This window comes from Telmatherina bonti (genome assembly GCF_933228915.1).
Source record: "Telmatherina bonti genome assembly, chromosome: 23".
Lineage (NCBI taxonomy): Eukaryota > Metazoa > Chordata > Actinopteri > Atheriniformes > Telmatherinidae > Telmatherina > Telmatherina bonti.
The window spans coordinates 24,918,763-24,943,661 of NC_136632.1; the positions used below are offsets into that span (position 1 = coordinate 24,918,763).

The 24,899-nt window shown below is 40.4% G+C and overlaps 1 protein-coding gene across 2 annotated transcripts; it reads left to right on the forward strand.

Annotated features, from left to right (window-relative positions):
- The first annotated feature begins 1,464 nt into the window (after window positions 1-1,464).
- On the forward strand, window positions 1,465-24,027 carry LOC306773413 (CD9 antigen-like). 2 transcript variants are annotated; one of them, XM_079263213.1, is made up of 8 exons: window positions 1,465-1,656; window positions 16,162-16,264; window positions 19,195-19,292; window positions 20,097-20,171; window positions 20,301-20,402; window positions 20,488-20,577; window positions 20,735-20,818; window positions 23,412-24,027. In XM_079263213.1, the coding sequence occupies exons 1-8, from the start codon at window positions 1,588-1,590 to the stop codon at window positions 23,472-23,474; spliced, it is 684 nt and encodes a 227-aa protein (XP_079119339.1). In that variant the 5' UTR covers window positions 1,465-1,587; the 3' UTR covers window positions 23,475-24,027. The 2 variants fall into 2 exon arrangements, with proteins under 2 accessions (XP_079119339.1, XP_079119340.1); XM_079263214.1 differs by lacking the exon at window positions 1,465-1,656 and adding an exon at window positions 8,060-8,170.
- Window positions 24,028-24,899: the final 872 nt, after the last annotated feature.

Here is a 24,899-nt window from a genome sequence, read left to right on the forward strand (position 1 = left end):
CCCAAATTTATATTTTAGGGCCAAAACACAAGGAAAGCTTCTAGACTGATGGTAAAAAAAAAAAAAAAAAAAAGGTTGTCGGGTAGATTTTAGTAGAAATATAGAATTTATATGAGCTTGATTGACGCTGTGACAGCCTTTGTTGATATCTTTCTCTGGTTCTGGTCAGCTGGTTGAACTGTGCTCCCTCAGTATTTACCATCACTGTGTGTTTGTGTGCAGCTGCAAACAACAGCAGTGGGTGGACTGCTCACACTGCTGCTTTTGTTCTGCAGAAGAAGAAGAAAAATTGTCCTATTTCCCGCATGTAGAGGGAGAAAATAGCCTCATGACACACACACACACTAGCTTCCTTTACTGTTGACCTTTGTAACTTAATTAAGGCTGATAATAAGGTTTAACAGTGCACGTATCACTAAAATGTGTGAATGTGGAAAAGCCACCACTCGCTCATGGATTCTTCCAGTTTCCATAAGTTAGCAGTTTTTCACTTGTTCCAAGTCAGCCCATTTCTTTTAAAGCAAAATTCTGTAACGCTTCGGGCAAATTTTTGATGCTTTTATCTGAAGATCATCAAGCCTTTTTTTTAAAAATTCAGTTTATAGACAATAGCAACCGCATCCTGTTAATGCCTCCCTGTTTAATCATACAACCCTTAAAAGCCCAACATCAAGGCCAGATTATCCAATGGACATTATGGGCACAGGCCCAGGGGCCCACGCCCCCATGGGGCCCATGTTGGCCAAACATCAGCAGTTTGGACATGAAACTAAATGTACATAAAAGCCAGGTAGTTACACCACAGTTTCTCGTGTATTGTTAATGGTACCATTGGCGGAGAGATGTTAGAAATGCCATTTCACAGTGTATCATTCCCAATTTTAAGAATATTGTGGTGGGGAAGGGGCCCCCTGGAACACTCTGGGGCCAGGGGCCTGTGCACTCTTAATCCAGCCCTGCCCAACATGATACAATTTCTGAGACTTTTTTAATGACCTTATGATAAAAACTTTTCCCACAATCCTGTTGAACACAACCTCATACTTGTCTTCTCTCCCCTAAATTATACAAGCAGTTCAAACTATTATAATTTTAACATGGTAATAAGTTAGAAATGATCATATATCATGTATTTTTCATTCAGTTATGAAAACTTTTTTGTTTTGCTAAATAACAATCTGGTAATTTAAGTGATGCATTAATTTTCTATGAGGTTTTAGTTATGTTTGAAGTTGCCCAACACTATCTCAACAGTTAAACCCGCATTTACCAGCAGTAAAACTATAGCTCTGATCAATATAAATGATTATGTGGAAACATAATTATGTCACAGAAAAGGGAGGAATATATTTGTGCTTCGTTGTGTTGGTGTTGAGTTGTGGTTGAGAGGATGATGTGTTTCTCTCCGGTTGCTGCCGCTGGATAAACAGGTGCCTCCGAGTCGTTCCGGAAGTGACCGAAAGGAGCCGAGCAGAGCCGAAGTGACGGTGACACTCGGAGCAACGGAAAGAAACGGACGGTTAGAGATAAATCGCCCGATATTTTCCCGTTCAATTACTAATAAAGGCGATCAATTAACAACCAAGAATGGCGATGCTAAGCAGCTGGGAATTGTGTGTCAAGTACGCCCTCTTCATCTTCAATTTTGTCTTCTGGGTGAGTGTGAAAATCAAAATGTATTATTCATTTTTCGCAGTTTCGCTGGAAAATATAACTTAAAAGGGGTTAGGTTACGTTGGTTTGCTCGTTTTAATGCCAATGTGTGTCCTTTTGAACAAATATGTAAAATTAGCAACAGTAATTGTTAGAAAACGTCACATTATTATCCTAACACCATTGTAAGCTATAAAATATAATGCAAAACGTGGTGTTTGTTTGTTTTTTATTAGTCTATACCATAGAGAGTGGTGTCAGACACTTTAAAAAAAATTTTATCTTGTTTTATTTCAGCTCAAATTTATCTGTAAACTATTTCCTAATTCAGGCTGCAAGAAGGCTAAAAGTCATTATTTTAAAGATGTCATGCCAGCAGACTATTAAAAATTAGTAGTAGAGGAATAAAGATTGGGCATTTATAAACAAATACATGAGGAAATCTTTCTTCACAGATAGTTTGGAAGGTATTTGCGTCTACATTGCAGAAGATCATGCAATCTGGTGGTGACAGAGCCCTGCATGAAGAACCAATCAAGAACTGATATTCATCAATTACTATGTCAGCTACAATACAGTACATGTTCCCATTCAGCTGTTTCCTGTTGTCCCATTATGTGATGTGTGAAAACAAACAATTGATAAATAATTCAGGTGGTGGCAAATTCCTGCTATGTGGAGCAAACTGGGTGTTTGCTACGTTCTGGGTGTGGACTGGTTTACTCTTTCTGACTGTTAGAATTGAAAATGAAATGGTCTGAACTGGTGGAGAAATAAAGAAATAGGAAAAGAGGAAATGTATCGTACAGGCGGAAATGAATTCATGCTCCCAGGAAACCAGATAAACAGCACAAATATGCTGGATGAGATAACTCACCCCGATGCATTATTTACACTCAAATTGTTGCACTTTGTAAATGACATTTTTGGACAGAATTTATGGACTTTGCATTGAAACTTATGATAAGTGTATAAATCAGAAAATTAATGAGCTGATAATGGTTCCCCACCCCCCCAATCAAAACCCTTAGATACTTCAACTGCGTGTTTATCGCCAGGATGTTTTATGAGTCACTGCATTGTTGATAAAGACTTGATTTAATCTGGAAACTAGTTTAGAGAGGAACTGTCCTCTGTCCAAACATGCTCCTGTGTTGTTTGTGCAATGTGCGACCTCCTGTAGTCATGATAATAACTGCACATACACTTTAAAAATGGTGGCCATTAAAGCAGCCTTTCCCAAACCGAGGGTCCCAAGATAATTTCAGGGGGTTGCCACAAAAAAAAAGCCTACATTATCAAATAAATTTTGTAATTTTACTACAGCTGTTAAAAGGAGATTGTACATAAAAAGAAAGCAATGTGTGGCATGACTGGGGAATTTTTTAAGTATTAATGGAAAAACAACAAAGTTATTGTGCTATTTTTTAGAGGTGGGAAAATTGAATTGAAAAATCGAAAATCAGGATTTTTTGCTTCACAATTTTAAAATGGATTTTTTTCCAAATAAATAAAAATCATCCATAATAAATTTTTTGTCATTTTCATTGTTTTTATTGATCTTTTTACTTGTCTTCTTGGGCATTATAGCAGCAGAATGATGGTCTGGCTACTGGGTTGTTTTTTCTTAATTAAAATGAAGAAAAATGACGAGTAAAAAAAAAGTTTAATTAACTTTTTTTGTTTTTAATCTACAAAAACCAGCAATATTGAAGAATTGTGTGTACCACAATTTAAAACGAATCAACATCCAAAAAAATTGGAATCGAATCGGGACAAAAGCATATCATCACAGCCCTACTATCTTTGGGGTCTTGGCTCAAAAGGTTTGGAAACCACCAGAATAACGTAATGTTTGGTTGTGAAAAGGAATATATTTTTACCTGCCATGATGATGTTTAAACCTTAACAAAGTCAAGCTTTTGGCTTAAACAGGACGTGACCAAGGCAGTGTCTGGATGTCCACACTGTTCCCTACATAGTGCCTTATATAGTGGCCTTTTCTAGGGTTTCCGAATGTCCAGAGAGAAGGAAAGATAAAATGGCCCACAATGCATCTTGGAAAGCAGTGAGCGTCGATGGTCACTAGACGGGTCAATATAGACCACAATGTAAGACTGCAACGATTTGTCTGCAAAGTCAACAACGTTAACAATAAAAATTCATTGACACGTCGCGTTATAAACGTTATAACAGCTTTGCTAATAAAACTCTGCGCCAGGCAACCTAACGCCATTTACCAACCACGGCTTTTCAGACAGTATCAGAACTCTAAAGACAAAGCAAATGACGCAAAGCACCACAGGAAGAACTGGGGGCAGTTTTGTCATTTTGTGCAGCGTCTTTGTTTAAACAATGAAGAAGAAACTGACGGCGGTGCAACCTATTTCCAAAGTATGGGGATATTTCACGCTAAACAAAGTGTCAAACAGGTGAAATGTGTCGTCTGCCACGTAGAGTTGGCGTACCACGGCAGCACGACGGTTATGCATGAGCATCTGAAAGGAAAGCACCCCGGAGTCATGGTTTCCAGCATTCTGGATGGCAAAGTTAGCACTAGCGAGTAGTGGTGTGCTGTTGTTACCTCTGCTAAAAAGGTTTTGTTTTTACCGGCGTTTATCTGTTTGTTTGTGTTCAAGAACACTCAAAAAGTTATGGATAGATTTTCATGAAATTGTCAGGAGTTGTTGGAAATGTGAAAAGGAAGACGTGACTTAGTTTTGGTGGAGATCCGGATCATTGTTTGGATTCAGGAATCTTTTAAAGGATTCTGGCCCTTGTTTACGTACAAAACTGGCTTTTTCAAGATTTCGATGAAATTCTACGAAAATTAAGATGTTAAAATATTTTTTTTATTCATTTTGATTTCCTTTTGAGGCAAGTTCTGTACAGCTTGTTGGATATGACACTATAGCTAAGTGGTTCAGGAGTCGTTCTTTTAACTTACTAAAGGACAATATGTTGTGACCATAGACCGTATATGATTGATAGACGGAGCCTCCGGTGGTTAGAAGTGAAGCCTATGAGGAAGTGTATAAAACTGCAGTTCCTCCTTCATCCACTAGGGGCTGCAAAACAGAGCAAATCCCCATAGACTCCTATGTTAAAAAGACCAACTTCACAGCAGAAATAAACATGTTTACGGCGTGGTACAAAAATCCATTTTAAGTTTAATCGGTCAGGTTTATCTTCATGACAACTGTGGGAGGAGTGAATTTTTTTATTTCTAACTCGCCCGTTTAAAAGTAATTTTATCTTGAAGTTCGGCATATTTAGGGGTATGTCCTTTTGATTGACAGGTACCAATCTCCGGCTTCAAGTCCGAACAACGTAGAACAATCGCGGTCTTTAGCCAGTTAACAACGTGACTTAGCTTTAACCCGCTTACCTCCATTAGCTGGTTAGCTCCTGTTATCTCCGGGTTAGCTTGGTTAGCTCTTAGCTACTGGCAGCTCGGAGTTCGCTCAATGTAAATCATCCCCCATGACGCTCAGAGTGGGGTAAAACATACTGAAGCCTGTAAAAAGAGCTGCGTCAACTGGAAGCACAGATGGTGGGCGTGACAGAAATAGTTATGACTAATCGACTAATCAAAAAATAATTTACAGATTAGTCGACTATTAAAATAATCTTTAGTTGCAGCTCCATCACAATGCGTTGCGGTTAGGAGCTCAAAATGGCTTTTATTATATACATATGCAAAAAAAAAGAATAAAATACAGTTTGAGGTAATAAGATATTTCCACAAGTTTGAATTGCATTTGCTATTAGATCTTCATGCATTGGGGTTGCCGTGGTGATAGGTATTAGTCACATGATCTGAAAGGGGGAGAAAAAAGACAGTCGCTGCAACAGAATGACTTCAGTCTGCTATCTATGCAATGCAAACTAGCAAGTAGACAAGCTTGAGCTTGTTATGTGTTAGTTTTGAGCTTATCGGCTTGCTAATGGCTTCCTGTCTCACGTCGAAACATTAATGTCACATTTTTGGGATGAGAGTTAATCTGGAGTTTGAGTATGATTGGATAATGTGTGACAGCTTTTTTAAATCAATTTTTTATGACATGATTCATTTTGCTTATGTGCATAAAAACATCATCCTGCAGGTTCTCCTGAGGATCTCAGCATACAAACCCAGCTCTGTTTATACTATGAAAAGTCCAGTTCTCAGTTTTGTATCTTCGTCTGCCCTGTTTACCAGCAAGTTTAAGCTTTTTTGAATTATTTTTGTTCACAATGACTGAAAGAAGGTTGTTTGTTGGACTGCACCTGTACATAGAAATTCCAACAGGTAGCATTAAAGAGCCTGTCGTGTCGCTGAAGCTCAGCCATTTGGTGTGGCTTTGTGTGCAGAACGGGAACTTAAAACAGTCTGACGTATCCTGCCTGCTTGGATGAATGATCTGGCTCTTCGCCTCATAGCTAGAAAGAGAGAAAGCAGATGTTAAAGGTTCAAACTCCAGAGGAAAGTTTCTGTAAGCACATCCTCTGCTGCTCCTCAGGGTTTCAAACTTTTTCACACATTAAAACCTTCCATCCTCTTTAATGTCACGCCTTAAATAATAAAAATCCTATCATCTGATCATATTTAAAAAGTCATAAAAATATGAGGAAAAAATACAATTAGGAGCTAATGAATATTTCCTGGCTTTAGTTTGAAGGAGTTCTGTGTTTTCAGATGGTCTGTTGTCTCTGCTAAATGTTTGCTACTAGATTAATCATGCTGTCGTGATTCACTGGATGACACTTGGTCACAGAGGGTGGTTTCAAACAGAAACAGAGGCGGGATGAGCAGTAAAAGCCAGGCTGTGAGAGACGGTGCAGGCTCCAGCAGCTCTCTAACAAAGCTGGGTTTGTTGTTTTCTCTGGGTCCACTGGGAAAGGAGAGCAGCTCCAGTTGCCCCAGCCAGGAGCAGTCAGCCTCATCCTGGGAAGTGTGTGTGAATCCACCTGTGCAACAACCTGAATGTTGTTGGAATAAGTTTATTTTTACCTGCACTGAAACAGAAATATTTTGGTGCGGCTTGCAGCCAAAGAATCGTTCCATCAGTCTGTTGGGCTACGAAGTTAAAGTTCCTTTTTTTTCTGGATTCTGGAGATAACTTACTCTGTTTTGAGGATCTTTGGTCCATTGTTTCTGATCCGCGTTTAATCCCAAACAATGCTGAGTGGTCGGCCCGCTGTGAGATGTGTAAACTTGATGTAAATACAGTTTATATTTGATGTCAACACTGAACCTTTTTGGGGGTTTTGGCCTCTGGTGTCTTTATTTTTAACAGTAGCTGGACAATAAAGGGGGTCAGAGAGAGCAGGGGATGACATGCAGCAAATGGCCACAGGTCAGAAGTCTCAGCCCACGAGCTGTAACCACGGTGGGGGGTGGGGGGTACTTAACCAGTTAAGCTAAAAGCCAACCCCGAAATCAACATTTTGATCACAAAAATAACTTAATGAAAACAAAGAAATGTAGTTTATTTTTTCTTCTAATTTAATTCTCTCTTGTCTTCATGACTTACTTGCTCACCATCTCTGAGGTTGTTTACATCTTAAAGCAGAGTGTTATACAAGAGTCCAATTTCTTTCATTTCGTCTCTTAAAAAAAACAGCAAAGATAACACAGTTTGAGAGAAAACAGGATTTCTGTTCAGCAGCAACGAGATGATTCCCAAAGACCTGGGAGCTGAAAACTTGCCAGATCTCCGCATGGTGGAAGAAACTGGACACATGGAGGAAGAGTCAGGCGACAAAACCAGCCAAGCTCTGAACCAGGACCTGACAGATGCATCTGGACCTTCAGTGGATCCATCTGCTGTTGGCTGAAGCCTCGTCAGAATGGTTTCCATAGAAACGTGGCTTTCAAAAGGCCATTCTCAAGGAATGGGAACTGGGAGAAAAGGCTGAGGTATGTCTCATGGTAACAGGTCTGACAGAAGAATAAAACCACCCTGGAACCTGGAGAACACTTGTCTGATCTATCTATCTATCTATCTATCTGTCTGTCTGTCTGTCTGTCTGTCTGTTGATCACACAATGGGAAAAATGACATGATGGGAGTTAATGGTTTTCTAAGAGTCTTTTCCAGATCTTTCCACAGTCTTCTGGTGCAAACTCAGAATAATGTGTTACAGATCAATGTGTTTAGTTTAGTTAGGATCTACAAGTGTTTGTTCTCTGTTCAGGCTTCAGTCAGTTAACCTTTTTCACCTGGTGGTCAGATTGGAACTCTGCAGGACTTCTGTTCAGTGGACACTGAAGCCTACCTCTCATTTCCAGCTTCTCTCTCCACCCCTCCCCTTCCTGCCAGCTCCCAGGTGAGCCACTCCATGGGTGTGGTTCACACACACACACACACAAAGAAAAAAGTCCTGCAGCCGCTCAGTCCTTACCTTCCTCTAAGTGACTCAAAGAAGAAACATACATTTTCTCCTGAAGAAGGTCTAAAACTCTGAAGCCGAGAGCCATGAGTGGAATGCAGTGCATCAAATATTTGGTCTTTATCTTCAACTTCTTGTTCTGGGTACGTAGAGTCACCTGAAATGCAGCTGGTGGTTGATACATGACACTGAGCTGCAGCTCAAGCGGTTTTTGTGTGGTTTAGTTAGAAGAAGATAAAGATAAATGTTTTAGCTTGCTGTTCAGCTACATGTGTGTGTGTGTGTGCGCTTTAATGTTTGTGTGTTTTGCTTTTTGATAAGCAGAAAGTCAGAAAAAGTTTGCTGTGGGACAACATGCTGCTTCTTCCAGCTTCAAACAATCATCTGAGCTTTGAACAAATCCCACACAAGGAGTTAAATCATCATTTTTTCTTGTGGCAGCTTTATATTTTTGTGTTAACCATTTAATCAGTTAACGCTCGACAGAGATTTCTGTCAAAACAGTAAAAGAAAATGCAGTTTCTGCTTTTACAAAAGAATTCTGTGATTATTGGAGAATTAAATGCTGCTTCAATGAACTTTTCTTATTTGTAGTTGACTTTAATTCTTAATTTTTCTAATTTAAGAGGTTTATCCTAGTTGCATTAGAAAAAAGAAAATGAATCCCAGCTTTCAGTGAGTTTCTGAAACCAATCATGTATCAACAATGACAAACATTTATTTCCTGCTTCAGAATAAATGGAATATTTATGGAATAAATGGACTGGTGGGGGGGCAGGGGTGGTCTTCGTCTAACTGAACAAACTTATTTGTGAACATCGCAGCATGTCTGTTTTTAAACTGTTTCTGAAGTTGGTCGCTGTTATTGGTTGTAGTAGGTTCCCAGTTCAGAACAGGTTTTTTGGGTTTTTTTTAAATCTTGTGAAAATGATCTGGGTGAAACTCTGAACAGGACAAACCAATACTGACATGAGATAGGTAGCTGTGAATCTGCCTGTTGGAGCTTCAGGGGTCTCTCCTGTTTATGTAACTTCTTTTGTGTGTAAATAAGTCAACAAAGTGGAGCTGAGTTTTAATTCATCTTATTCCATTTTAAGCATGTTTCTATAACAAACTCCGTCCAACTGATGCACAGCAGGAAAACTCATCCTGAGATCACCAGGCTGCGCTGCTGGCGGGGGTTGGTGCGGAGTGGCTTTATGTTCCCTCAGCAGCTGAATCCGCTGGCCGTCCGGACCTTTTACAGCAGGTCGTGACCTCTGCTGTCTTTCCCACACCTTACTGTCCGTGTCGGCTGCCGATACTCCCTGCTATAATTACCCGTTTACATCAGAGTTTACGCTCAGCCGCTCTGGCTTTAATCACTGTTTTGACCCAACTGCAGAGTCGGATCAAATGACAACAGCGAGTAAAGAACCAGGAGCCGCTTCCAGAAATGTAAATATCAGATTAAATAAGATGCTTCTACTGAGATTTGCTCCTGTGTTAACCAACACCAGCTTGTCTTAACTTCTCCTCCCTCGTGGCCTCGACAGTCTGACTTCAAACCTTTGTCACTGAAAGGTAACAGAGCTGGAACCAGAAGCGTTCAGACGGCAGACCTACATTTTATAGTTACACGCTTCTAATGGCAACTCTATCCACATCTCCCTGTTGTAAATAATCCTTTAAAAATTCATGAATCTAAGACCCTAAAATTTAATCTCTTGTTTCTTATTCTGTCTTTGACATTTCCTGAAAATACAGTAAAAATCTGTGAGTTATGTGACGGATAGGGAGACGCTGAGTAAATGGCCTCCGCCTTTGGAAACAATTATGTCATTTAGGACAGTTTGAATGCTATTCATGTGAAACGACATGTTTGAGCCTGTTGGGTACTTTGTTCTGTTTCTGTGTGGAGGATAAACACACTGGGTTTCCTCTAAAGGAAGCAGATTTGAATTTAAACATTTACCACATTTTTTATATTTTATTTTGATGTGGAAAAACATGTAGAGATTAAGAATCAATCATTTCTCTAAGTTTATTATTGACACATGGATTAGAGCGGTTAGAAGTCATAATGGATCCATAAAACTTTAGTCACAGCTATCTGGACGGAAAAATACTGGATTTCATGATGGGTTGTGTTAACTTGTGGTGCTTGAATTTTATTTTAGGTGTGCATACCTGTAAATTTCCTCATGTGTAGAAATCCTGGGCTGACTGACACCAAAATACAACCTGAAGACACGATTAGGCCAGAAAGATGTCTGTAAATGTGTCAAATCACAAAAAAATCACATAAATAAATTAGGAATTGGAGTTAAGGGTTTTGTTTTTTTAAATGCCTTAATGTCTCCTGTTTTATTTTCATATTTAGAAAGGTACGGCTGAGTTTTCAATGATCCTGATTTCAGCATTTGGTTTTGATATAAACCAGTACACAGCGGTACTGGATGGCACGAATTTAAGAAGATCTATTTTTTACTTGAGGAAACATCACCACAACCCATCATCTCTGTGGTGAGATGGTTACGGTGGCTGACAGTGAGCGATGAGACGTATTGCTGGTATCCTACCAGTGCTGAGCCACCCAAGAAGGATGGCTGAATGACTTGTTTACACCACGTTAAACACGTTAGCATTTTAGCTTCAGAAACTAGCATCCACCCCAACACACACACCTTTTTTTTTGTTTCTCTAAATGTAACACAGTTCTGTACGGTGGACCACTGGTTAGCCCTGGCCTCACAGCAAGAAGGTCGCTGGTTCGAGCCTCGGCTGGGGGGACGTTCCAACAGTGGTCTTTCTGTGTGCATGCGTGGTTTCTGTCCAGATACTCTGGCTTCCCCCAACTGTCCAAAGATGTGCATGTTGGGTAAATTAGTCACTCTGAATTGTCCCTTGGAGTGTGGTTGTTTGTGTCAGCCCTGTGACGGACTGGCGGCCTGTCCTGCCTCTCCACCAATGATTGGTGGATGGATAGATGAAACCGTAGAATGAGGTTGGGGTTTTTTTGCCGTGGAAGAAGCAGACACTTCATGTAGCTTCTCTGAGTCGTAAGACTATAAACCTGTAAATAAATCCATCAGCAGCGGCCAAAACGCGTTGTTCGTGTTGCTGCCGACTCCGGAGTTCATAGCTAACAAAGGCAAACAAAACGGATGTGAATGATTTGACTGAGTGAGTTAAAGCTGTTCTTTAGATTTTTACATATTTAATTGTGCATTAACAGACACGGTTACCAACCCTGCTTCCTTTTTGTCAGGAGGCATCAGCATAACTTAATAAACTTGTTTTTAAGAGAGTGCAGCAATGAAAAACGTGTTTTTCTTGCTGTTCTTGATTCCTCATCATTATTGCATGCTTCTGAAGCGAAAACACCCAGCAGTTCCAGCATCACTTAACAGCAAAAGCAATAATTAACTGTACAGCCCTGACATTTACTTTACAAGTCTGAAAATGTCAAACATGTCTGTCATAATGATCACAATGGGCTCCAACCTGAACAATGTCTAAACAGCACATTGGATGTTTTCAGTGTGATGTGTGCGGCTCGGTGTTAAATCAGTTATTCCGTAGCTTGGTGCTGCCAGAGCAGTGGGTGCGGTGATGAGTAATTTTCTTGGAGTGTGTGGACTCATGAAACATTTTGATCATTTTGTTTTCCCATGACGCGCAGGGTGCAACAATGTGAAGCTGACTGAGCATCGTGTCAGGCTGGAATGTGAAAATAAGGCAGATTCCAGTCTTCTCATGGAGATGACTCATCTGACTGAGTGGGAAATGCGACCAGTAGTCAGTGGACTGGTGTCCATTATGCCATTTTTACTTAAGTAAAGATGCAATGAGGATAACTAATGATTGAACCAGTTAGGAGAGCGCGTTGAGCCTATTAGGTCACTATGGCAACTGATACAAAACACAAAACGTGCTTTTGACAGAGGAAGTTGTTTAGTTTGATACGTTTTTTGTGGCAACTTGATGCAGGATCGCTGACATTGAAATAAAACGTGTAGATTGCATGTTTTTACTGATGATGCAGCCATAAAAATGAGATGTATTTTCAATTGGCTGCAACCTTTAGCCATTTTGGCTTTGCGTCTTTGTTCACCTGGGTAATGTAGATTCAATTTTCAATTCAACTTTATTAGTACAGCGCCGCTTCATAACAACGTTGTCTCAGGACACTTTACATACACATCATTTCAAGCCAATTCATACATATCCTATAATAGAAACCAACTGATTGCATCGAGTCATGACTTGGATCCAATCCCCCATCCTGAGCTGCACACGGCGACAGTGGGAAGGAAAAAAACTCCCCTTTAACAGGAAGAAAACCTCCGGCAGAACCCGGCTCAGGGAGGGCAGCCATCTGCCTCGGCTGGGTGGGGTGGAGACGACAGGAAAGATCTAAAAATATATTTCCTCTGAAACATGGTTCTGTTACAAACTTGAAAGTTTTGTCTGAATCTATCAAAAGGAAACTCGTGCCAAACTAGCGAAGTAATTTATGTGAGTGTTCATTAGCAATGTGCTGCAGCCACATGAACTGATGTTAATTTAAGACGGCTTCAAGTTTGTTTTCTGCTTCTCGAGGTCCCGAGAAGGAAACATTTTGGTCTCGCAGACATGGGCAAAGATGTTCTGAATACAGTGGGCTGGAAGAATCTTTTTTTTTTTTATCTTTTGTTTTAACCCTTTGTTTTAATCAAACAGCTGATCAAGTTTGTGAGAGCATAAAAAGTTTTAGTTTGTGGCATTTAAACACACAGACCCAGCCACATGCACCCCCCCCCCCCCCACCCGGCCACCGGTTTCTTGCGTATAAAAGCAGAGACGTCTCCTGCAGAGATCGCTGCCTGCTTGCAGAAGAAGCTTCCCATGGAAAACAGACTGACCAGAAACTAAAAGATATAAATATTTTATTTCCTTGTTCTTATGGCTTCGAGAGCAAGAATAAAGTTCTTGCTTCTCATTCAGGATGTAAGAAGCTTTACCAAGCTACAACGTGTGTGACTGTACATAAGAAACATGTAGAACCAAAAGAACAACAACTAATCAGTTTATTAGTCAGGGCTATATTCAGAGGGGAAGAGAAAATTAGGTTTTAACTTCTGTAAACTGCTGTTTCCTGAAGTGTCTTTTTGGCCTTATCGTCTGAACACTTAAAGAAACAAGATTTACATCATTTTAACCAACACTGAATCATCATCCTCATATCAGTTTCATCATGATTATTCCACATTTTAATAGAGTTTCAGAACTTTTATCCTTGATGATCTGTCTTGATTTAGATCTAGCCAAGTTCAGATGCCCTGCCAGATGTTACGCTTCACTTTTAACGTATAAATGACCAAAGGTGGATGATGTCCTCGCCTTCCTCCCTGGCTGGACCTGAGAGAAAGGAGATTTCTACTCTGAAGTCTGTTCTCTCAGCCTCTGATTGGCCGAGTCAGAGCTGCAACATGCATGCTGCACCTCTAACACCTGGATTAAGTGATGTCAGATCTAACTTTTTACAACTCAGATGCTAAAGAAAAAAGACGGACTGATGCCCATCATCTCTGAGGGATGGGATTAGGTGTCGTCTCTTCCAGAGGGCCTGGCAGTGTAGGAAATCCTCCCACTGGTGAACTGGATGGAGGCAACAGTCTCCAGCTGAAATGACAGCAGTCAGCTGAGGATATGAGCAGAAGAGAAGGAATGTGGAGACACAACATCATTTTTCACCTTTCTCTACTCCATCAACTCGCCGAATGAAGCATGTCTGCTTTGTCCTCTGCATTAAAATCTGCATCTTTTTAAGTAAATTTATCTCATAAAGTCAACTTTCCAAGCGTTCTTGTAACTTTCATGTGAAGCAGCAGGAGCCTTTAGTCCTGAATCCCACCAGCAGTATTGTTGTTTTACATGTTTCAACTGGATTCATCACCATTTAAATCACACCTTTTGTGGTCCATATGAATCTTATGAAAACATTTTTATAGTTCATGTTTTTTTGTTTTTTTGTTTTTCTTTTTTCACTTGCTTAAAATAAATTCCAGTCCAGACGAGAGGCTTTGTTCTGGGCTGGGCAGGAACAACTTCCCAGGCTGTGTTGTGTTGGCGGTCTCACTCCGGTGGGATTCCATGACTAGAGTGGAAGGAATCCTGCAGACTGGTTGGGGCACGGTGTTTTCTCACTTACTCCCTGTTGCACAACAGTAGCTGACGCAAGGATCCCACTGCAGGATAGGAAGTCATTTAGTCTGCAACAAAGAGTCGATGTAAACGGTGAATCAGGGTTGCCATGGAGATGATTTGTTGTTGTGAAACACACAGAATTACTGTTTTTGTTTCTCATTTGCTCCATATCTGAGATTCCTGTGTTGGACAGATGCTCTTCAGGCTTTCTGGGTTTTCAGTGTAAAGAAGAAGTTCAACTTCATTCTCCAACTATGAGCTCACTATCAGAATAACACCAAGAGCTCCAGTAACCTTTCAGCTTGTTTGTTTTTAAGGAGAGTGCTTTACTGGGCTGGTTTATCCCTGGCTTTAGTTCACACTTGTCCTATTTACTGTGTTTCACTCACTAACTCTTCCCACTTTTTCTTGGCATTTTTTATTTTATTTATGTATTTATATATATATATATATATATATATATATATATATATATATATATATATATATATATATATAATATAAAAATAAGAAATGACAAGTGACTGAAGAGATTTAAACAGCCGTGTTGTAATCAGAGTTGCAGGGTGAGGCGTGTTAAACTGACTCGAGACCATATAACCTGAACAGTAAACCCACCAACTGTTCTATCACCCTCAGTCAGACAAAAAAACTGAGCTTTTAGGTTTATTTTTGACTACCTGGTTTTCAGAAACACACCTGTGAGCTGTGTTGTACCGGGTCTTTGTCCAAACCAAGCTGGCTGGTAGACGGTGAACCGATGTAATCGGATTATATGCCTGCAGAGCTGCAGGTCCTACAGATGTGTCTGACATCTGTCACAACAACAAATGTATGTCCTGTTGTGTTGTTGAAATTACTTGGAACTTATAACAAGAAAATCTTTACATAGTCGCACTCAAAGTACATAACTTATTCCTCGTCACATGCAAAAATATGTCTACAACAGGACAGAAATAACATTGACTTATGTATGTCTATGTGAAAAGACCTGTCTCTCTTCAGTCACAAAACTGTGGTTATTTCCTCCAAACAGTTCACAGATTTCAGTCCGTGAGTCCATTGTTCCAGCGTAGGTGGGTTTGGTTTCAGCCAGTTAATCGTTCTGATCTTGTGGGCAATTAGCACTAAAACATTTAACATATCCATTTGGTCTTTTTCCCAGGCCTCAGATGTTATGTCACTCAAAATTATCTGGTGAACATGATCTGTCATATTTATATTTAGGATCTTATTAGTTTCCATTTTATTATATCCCCAAAAAACCTTGACAAGAGGACATTCCCAGTGAGGGGTAGGAGAATCGAATCGAAAAATCGAAACCGGGATTGTTTTGCTTAACAATTTTAAAATCTATTTTTTGCTAAAAAAATCTTTTTTTTTTTTTTTTCAATTAAATTAAAAATAATCCATTAAAATGTTTGTCATTTTTATTGATCTTTTTACTTGTTTTCTTATAGCAGCAGAATGATGATCTGGATACTGTGTTGTTTTTTCCTGATTGAAATCAAGAGAAATGACGCACAAAGTAAAGTTTTATACGTTTTTTGTGAGAATCGCAATCTAAATTGAATTGGCACCCAAAAAAATAGGAATCAAACGGGACAAAAGCATATCGTCACAGCTCTGTTCCCAGTGTTGTAGAAATTACTGTTCAGCTTTCTGAACATTTCTTTTCCTCACGTCTGTCTGAACCTCGCCGAGCCAGCCGCTCAAACAAATGGACGTATTTTTGTCCTGCTTCCGTAATCTACCAGGAGTAAGAAGAATCTACATCATCTACTCGTCAAATAGTCGCAAACTGGTCTGATTCTCATGAGCTGACGATGGAGTCTGAATGAGTCCAGGTGACGTTGTGATAACTCGTGTTGACCCGCGGCTCGGCTGCAGGTCTGTGAACCTCCAGGGGGATGAAAGCTGTTACATGAAGCGTTAACCTGCATGATGTGGTGTCTCGTTGCAGCTGGCAGGTACAGCGGTGCTGGCGGTGGGACTATGGCTGCGCTTTGACAGCAGGACCAAAGGACTGTTTGAAGGAGAGGGCTCACCCTCAGTCTTCTTCACTGGTAAGATCACCACGGTAACCCCACCGCCCCCCATCTTTTCATACAGAATTAACACTTTTAGATATCATAAAATATAACATCTAAACAGGTGAGACATGCCCACAAAGTTTCTAAACATGATTGTTTTGAAACAAATGTTTGAACAAACCTGCAAAATGATTATTTACTTTTTTTTTTTTCCCTTTTTTTTTTTTTTAAACCCAGAACATCAACCTGAAACTTTTTGTATAAACCAGATCACACCTTTGAAGTTTGATGTGACAGGAAGTGGTTTTCCAGACTTTTACCAAGTCAAGCCAACAGGTGTCATCATGAACACACCAGTTTGACCTCAGTCGTCCTGCTGCCTGCAGCGAGGCGAGAAACATCTTAGTTCCTAAAATCTATGTGGAGGTGAGGCTGGAGGCAGCAGGATGTAGGGATACACACGATGTGGTCGAAAGGACACGCGACACATTAATTCCACATTCCACCATGTTAGATTTATTTTGATTCAGTTTGCAAACATATTTCAGCCCATGTGTGACAGGAAGGAATGAAAGTATGCTGGAAAAAAACCAAACTATCTCTTTCCAGGAAAAGTCATCTGAACAGGCCGAACGGTCACATGCTGCTCTGTCAGGACTTTTTTCTGCTGTGAAAACTTCCAATTTCGATGAATATTCTACTTTTAAAGTACTATTTTTCCTCTTCTTTGTCTTTTTACTTTGTGAAGTTGCGACAAAAAAACTTAAACCAGTTTAAACATTTCTGCCCAGTGGCTCATCCATCGTCAGATTATTTCTGGAACTCAAGTGAATTTGTATCGTAGCATCCACAGACGGTCACCATGGTTTCCTTCACAGAGAAATAAAGCAGATTTTTAACGTTCACAACATGGACATGAAACCGAACTGGACTTTTTCATTGATTTTTCCCTTGAATTCCCTGAATCTCTTCTGATAAGGTTTCACAGTAAAGATTAAGATAATCTCCTCATCTATCTGAATCTGAAGCGCTAACCGCTATCGAACCGCAGCTCTTTGTTTTTAATGTTTCCTCGTCTGCAGCCGTTGCTGCCGTACTGCAGTCCTCGTCCCATCGTGCTGCATTTAAAACGATCCACGGCAGCTGGACTTGGTTGTGTGTGGATAACTGCAGCAGGACCAACCCGATTAAAGAACTGCTGCATAGAGAGGGCAGCCAAGGCCTTCCACACACAGCTATCATTCTTCGCCGCTGCACAGACCCACCTTTGTTTCCCCACGTCGAAGTTCTGGGAGGAACTGCCACAAAAAGACGAACTCTCTCCCTCCCATCTCTTTGTGTTTCGCCTCCATCAAACTGATAAGTGGCGTGGGCAGAAAAGCGACAGGACGGCATGAAATGACAAACATCTTAATAACCGCAGAGGAGGAGGAATATTTGTGTGGCTGGGGACATCGGCTCTGTGGTTCCTGCAGTTTTTACTTCAGAGTCTTTCTTTGTCTTTCAAACACAAAGACCATATCACTGAAGGAAAGCGTCACAAATGGCCTTGAAATGACTTGTGTTTGGAAGTCCTCCCCTCGGCTTGGTGACCAGACCACAGAATGATGGAGGATGTATTCTGGTCCTTAGCTGTGACACGAAACACAAACAACTCATGTAAATTCACTCCGTCAGGCAAATTTTCAAGTCATTTTCTGAGTTACTTTTCATAAACCAGCCCAGATTCTGCTCCATGTAGACATAATCTCATTTCTTTTATGATTGCTTTATGATTGATGATGCAGCCCACAGCGGGTTGTACGTACGCTGATGTTGGGAGGTTGTGGCTTTTCCTCAGCTTAAATCAGGAATCTTCTGTCATGAATCCTAAACTGCCCCAAAAATCTTGACTTGATCAACGGTAAAAACGTTTTAATGTCCAACTCCACAAGACAACAGCTGTCTGTCTTGGTGTTTTCAGAACCTTGTCTTTTTTTTTTTTTTTTTTGTTTGTTTTGTTTTTATAATTTATTTATTTCTCACAAGGTCATACAAAAGGTAAAACAAGACTTTACAGAGAAAAAAGCAAAAAACAGAGCACCATGCTGGAAAAGGAGCAGAAAAAAAGAACATTTCTTGGAATATCTGCCCCTTTTTTTTTTCTTTTTTTTTTTTTTTAAAGAAAACATAACATAACATGACATAAATAACTTAGTGATACTCAATGAAAGAAGAAAAAAATCATTATCATAGCATAACATGCCATATGTCTTAAGTTGTTCACTTTATAAATGAATAATTTTCCACATTTTAACTGCTTGTGATCATTTCCACAAAATAAATTTCTCAAACATATAGTTTTGTACATTTACATGTACATAGCTGTATATACATACATGTACATGTATGAATATGCACACATGAAGCATGTACATATACAGACAGAAATGCACATACACACATACATTTGACTCCTTCCTCAGTAAAGTCAGAAAAATAACATTTCTGTGCAGATGTGTGAAAGGTTCAGCTGAAGATGGGCTTGGACTAAAGAAGGTGTTCAGTTCTTACGTAGACCAGGGATCCCTAACCATGATCTGGTTAGGGATCGTGGTGTTGAGGCGCTGTTAAACAGATTTTAAAATGTTCAATCAGGTGTGTTGCAGCAGGGAAACGTCTAAAACCTGCAGGACACCAGACACCCACAATGCCGTGCGCTGAACCCTCTGCACTTTTTGTATATGGTCCACTTGAAACGGACCAGGACCTGCGTTTGAAGACGGGCAGAGTCCGGTTCTTCGAACCAAATCAGGATTTGTTTGTGCATTCACCGTGAAACGAGGCGGACGAAAAGGCTGATAGCCTCAAATGTCTTCCGATGCCGATGGTGGTCAAAACGTTGTACAGAACAACACCTAGCGTTCCTTTTATCAGTTTTTTGTTTTTCCCTTCCTCACGTGTGTGTGTGTGTGTGGCCGTAGGTGTGTACATCCTCATCGCTGCAGGGGCCCTCATGATGGTGGTGGGATTCTTGGGTTGCTGCGGAGCCATTAAAGAGTCCACATGCATGCTGGGACTGGTAAGCCGTTCTTCCCAAATATCTCTCTCACGCACACAGACACTCACGCACACAGTCTCACACACACACACACACACACACACACACGCACACAGACACACACACACGCGCACGCACTGTATAGATGACTGTTCCTCAAATGGGGGTACTTCAAGGCGTTCCAGGGGGTGCTTGAAATTTTCTGAAAACATCTTTTTATCTTTTCTTTAAAACATCCTTAAAATAAAACAATATAAATATGATATTAGATAAATGAACGTAGATTCATAAACAGAATTAACATTTAGATTTACACCATTTCATTCCTCCTAAAGTCCGCCTTGAATCGAACCCCGCCTGTTACGAGCCAAATCACATCCGTCAGTCACTGTCGCCTTGACAACGCAAACAAAGTTCTAATAAACCAAACACAAATGACAAAGTGCTGCATTTCATGTGTTTTCTTCACTAAAAATACTTTGCAAAAAGGTTAGTAGGTTTAGAGCAGGGGTGTCCAAAGTCGGTCCTCGAGGGCCGCTGTCCTGCAGGTTTCCCATGTATTCCTGTTCCAACACATCTAGCTTCCACTAAATGGATCAAACAGCCAATGACGTGCACAACTGATTAAGCTCTACTACTAATTCATTTGAATCAGGTGTGTCTGAGCAGGGATACACAGAAAATCTGCAGGATTCTGGCCCTCGAGGACCGGAGCTGGACACCTCTGGTTTAGAGGATCAGCAGACAGTAAAACACACACCGGCTGAATCCATGTTGCTGTTCTTACATGACGAGTAGTTTCAACCCTTTTGTTTCCTGGTTTAGTTCTTCTTCTTCCTGCTCCTCATCTTCGCTGTGGAGATTGCTGCAGGGATCTGGGGACTCTCCAACAAGGACAAGGTATCTCACACACACACACACACACACACACACACACACACATTCAGTATAAATTTGACATGAATCGGTACGAGCTGAAGCTGAAATCATCAGTTGTGTTTGTTTAAAGGTTTTTCTTCGTGTCTGCAGGTGGTGGAGGATGTAACGGAGTTTTACAAGCAGACTTTTGCCAACTACAAAGACACCCAACAAGATGCGCTTAAAGAGACCCTTCGCGTCATCCACTTTGGCGTGAGAACTCGCTCCTTAATTCCTTTTTTCTCTTTAAATGCATTGCTAAACAGACTTTACCTGAGACTGTGTTTCTGCTTTGCAGCTGGGCTGTTGTGGTCCTACAGGGACAGCATTCGATGGTGCCCAAGACATCTGCCCCAAGAAAGAGGGACTGGAGGCCCTCGTCACCACGGTAACGCAGCACAGCGTTATACTTTTCTATTTATGCCACTGATACAAAACCAACTATTTAAATAACTGCATGTTTTGTTGATTTAGTTCAGAGAAAAACAAAAAATACAAACTTGTTTAATTTTCTGTTTAAGTAAGAGAATCTTTTGCAATGACAGAGCTGTCCATCCGCCATCGACGAGATGTTCAACAGCAGGCTGCACATCATCGGTGGAGTCGGCATCGGCATCGGCGTCATCATGGTGAGACGAAGTCACAAGTCAGAAACTTCAATGAGAAAATAACAAATTTTAAAAACAATCCCATCTATGGAAGCTTTGAGACGCAGAGCTGTCTAACTACTTGGTTAGTTTGGAGTTTTCAGCTCCTGTAGGACAGTTTTTATTGATGCACGGGGTGTTTTGTGGGTGTGTCTCTTGAAGACCTGCTTGGCAAACCAAGAACTAAATTAGCTGAAAGATGGGGGGGATGTCTGTGAATTATGTCACATTAAGTCAGCTCTATCTGATACTTTTCAATCGTGTGTTCATTTTCATTAGAACGGGTCTCTGGGGGATGACTTGGACTGGTCCAGTACGCACTTACTGGGCCAAAAATGGGACTGCTGGGGTGTCAAAAATAAGATGTTTGCGTCGGAGCGCACTAAAACAGTGGAAACTGTCTTAGATAATATTTCAGCCTTAAACTGGGGAACATAGTCAGTAATCCTTACACTTATGATCACTGACATTATTCATAATGTGGATTTTAAGGACATAATGCAGCTTTCTGTGTAGAAGAGACCAGAGGAAAGTCGGTCTGGGCGATTAATCGGATTTTAATCTCAGTACGATCTGGGTTTTCAACGATGATAAAAATAAAAGGGTGTGATTATTTTTCTCTCTGCAGTTTCCTCTCCTGCTGTCTCCAGCTGCTAATCGAGCGTCTCTGGCGTTGCAGCGCTGTGCTGTAAACTCCTCCCACAGCCGCTTTGCTTTCATTCAGACACTGTTGCCAACTTGGAGACTTTCTCGCTAAATCTGGAGACTTTTTTGTTAAAAGAGACAAATCTAGCAGCTTTTACTGGAGTTATTAGAGACTTTTCTGGTGTTTTGGCGACTGACTTGAAGGCACATATTGTTCTGCAGTTACTGTAAGGAAGGAGCAGCGGGAGCCTCTCCCGTCCTAAAGCACTCCCAGGCGGCCAGTCTCAGTCGGCTCCGGCTGCAGGTCAATGTAGAATAACTGCAGTAGGTTGTGGAAGTTCACCTAAACATAGTTTATACCATTGTCAGTGACAACTGGCTGCATTATTTTCCTATACATAGTTCGGCCAGTTAAACACTGTAATATCCCTCCGTTACGGGGCGTTACCATAGCAACGCGTTAACCAGCTGGTTCAGATCCGCCGTCTTTTAACAGGTGGATGAGAGAAACGCGCTGCAGCCTGACAGCGGTTGTTTGGTATAAAACGTAAAATAGTTCCTATATAAGCGGTAAAAGCAGATTAAACAACTTGGAACCGTACATTAGACGGTTATAATGCACGACACGGAGTCTAGAACACCACGACGCGCAGCGATGTTTATAAATACTGGATAATTGTGTTAAATAATCCAGATCTCAATTTCAGTCAAAATAATCGTGATTATAATTTTTGTTATAATCGAGCAGACCAAGAAGAAAGCGCTTCTAGAAAGGACCGTGCATGTTGAGTGGAAGCATCTGCAGGTTTTCAGGTGTTGTAGCTGCAGTGTCAGAAAGTCGTGTTGATGAGCTGTTTCTGTTTAGGAAGCTCCACAGGATTGTTTGATCTGTTGCTGCCGTTATTTATCCATTTAATATCCAGTATCGCTCATTCTGGTCATGTTATTGATGCGTTAAGATGAGAAAGAAAACCTCAGTGAAAACCTGGATGTTATTTTCTATAATGAGACTTTTGGAGGACGGGACAGGGCCGACAGAACCTCTCAGCCCAGAGGCCCAGTGGTAGGTAAATACTGACACACTGAAAACAGCTGATTCAGTCTTTTCTTTCCAAGTCCACTCAACCAGACTGTTTCCGTTTCCATGGTAACAGTGTCTCTTAGTTGGTTTTACTGGTGACATGTAAAACACTGAAGTTTGGCAGATTTCTTCAGCTGATGGCCGCTGATTCTGCATCTGTCTTACATCCTACATCTTGTCCGAGATCTCTCCAGCCAGTAAAAGTCGGTCCAATCTTAACTCGTCTTATCTCCTGCTCCGTCTGTTTTCTGTCTTCTCCTTCGTTTCTTCAGTCCTCTTGCATTTCTGAAAACCCGCCACGGTGCTGATATCCGGTTGCTGGCAGGAGAAACTTGACTTTAAAAGAATTTAGATCTAATCCCGTTTCAGTCAGACTGACGTGTTGATGTTTTAAAACTGCAGTTTTTTTTCTTCCTCCTTCTGATTTAATATAAATGCGAAGTTTTGAGACTTTAGTTTGTAAATTTACCGTGGCTGCAGCCTTGTTAGATTGTGTACCTGCATTTAACACACTCTCAGACCTGTGGAGGTTTTAAGTGAGAAACAGACTAAAGCTGAATAACTTGGTTGTGTAGATCTGGAAAGACGTGCAGCTCGGTTTGTATGGAAATGACCTCCTGGGCCATATTTCTACCACGATATAGACCCCATTTCTGGGATTTGTATAACATTAATGTTAAATGTAGATTTGTCCTCATGGTGTTTGTTCTGTTTCTGAATTCAGGTGTCTTTTATGAACAGATTTATGTTTTCCTGGAAAGCAGTCAGATGCTAAATGTACAAGTGTTGTGAACTTTTAGGGATAACTTCCTGATTAATCGGTTGTTGTTGCTCCTCGTGTCTCTCCAGATCTTCGGGATGATCTTCAGCATGATGCTCTGCTGTGCCATCAAGAAGTCCAGCCCCTACTAACCTGTCACCAAACGAAACCTCTATCTTTAACCTGCGTGTCCTCACTTCAGCCCGCTGCTTTCGAGTTAAAACCGGTTTACCAGTAATGTCAGCTTGAACCCATGATGGCCGCGCCGACCGGTGGCTGTGTGGACGCCTCCTAACGTTTCCACGCTGTGGGGCTGCAGGGAGGTTTTCAGTCTCCTCAGAGCAAAATGAACAGGATGTTATTTTTCTTTTGGTTCCAAACATCAAATAAAATCTTTCATCACGACAGAAACAAGTGGAACATTTAGGACTCTGCTGCTCTCTGGCGGAAACTTCTGCATTCTTTTCCTTTCTGGTTGTTTTAATTTCTCCATAAATCCACGTCTTTACGTTGTTCTGGTTCCGTACTGCACTAAAAGTTTGAGCTGTAGTTTATGGGTTTGTCAGCAGCTAATTGAATGTTTTATTTTCCAGCTGCTTGTTAGAGGCTTTTTTTTTTAAATATATATATATATATATATATATAAAAAGCAGAACTGTGGAGTTTTATGCAAATATTTTGATGAATGCAGTTAAAATGTTGTAAGATGCCAAATAAAAAAACTAATAAAGTTTGATTTGTGTTGAATGGAACTTTCTGTTCAGATTTATTTCTGGTTTTCAGATGCTTCACGTGAAAAGTGGATTCAAAGGAACGGCGCCTGTTTTCTCCCGCTGGAGTTATTTCTTATCTATTGCATCGTTTCTGCTCACATTTCACACAATTTTTTTTTTTCTTGCATTAAAACAAAAAATAATTTAATCTCATCTTAACTTATTGATTTGTTTTGAGATTTAGAAAACTGCAGAATATTTGAGCCGCTTCGCCATGCACTGAGAAGCAAGGTGGGGAGCAGAAAGTTTTACTGCAAACTTTATCAGAACTTGTGAAACGTAAAGCAATATTTTGTAAAAACCAGCGGCTGAAGATGTTTTGTCTTAGATCATCTTGATTTTAGTTAGTATTTTACAAAAAGTCTTAATTCCTTACATCTCCAAAAGTCACTTTTGGTTTCATCTCGGCTAAATAAAACTCACTGAAAGCTACAACGACCTTCTAAAAAGAAGACTTTATTTTATTTATAACTACGGCAGGAAACCTGGTATTTTTAAGGACGATAATTTTATTTATTTTTAAATTAAACTTTAAAGGAAAAAAAGAGCATCATGTTTTCTTCTATGGGATGTATTTTTTTCAAAAATGATATTTTAAAATAAGTTCTCAGCCTGATGAAATGGGAAAAAAAGACATTGGAATTATTGAAACACTGCTGAAACTTGCATTTGTGACATTTAAAAACATTTACTGGGTCTTTATCAGGCGATGCATCCGTGACGTTCCCTGTAGAGCCGAGTTGAGCTGCGTTTCCATCAGTTTTCACAAATTAAAGGCAACATTTGTCAAGTTTTGACAAACTA

Bases quoted from the DNA above. Each gene is read 5' to 3' on its own strand.
- LOC306773413 (XM_079263213.1), top strand. From the start codon at position 1,588: ATGGCGATGCTAAGCAGCTGGGAATTGTGTGTCAAGTACGCCCTCTTC. The intron at 20,403-20,487 runs GTGAGAACTCGC...TCTGCTTTGCAG, and splicing joins TTCGCGTCATCCACTTTGGC to CTGGGCTGTTGTGGTCCTAC. The intron at 20,819-23,411 runs GTGAGACGAAGT...GTGTCTCTCCAG, and splicing joins TCGGCATCGGCGTCATCATG to ATCTTCGGGATGATCTTCAG.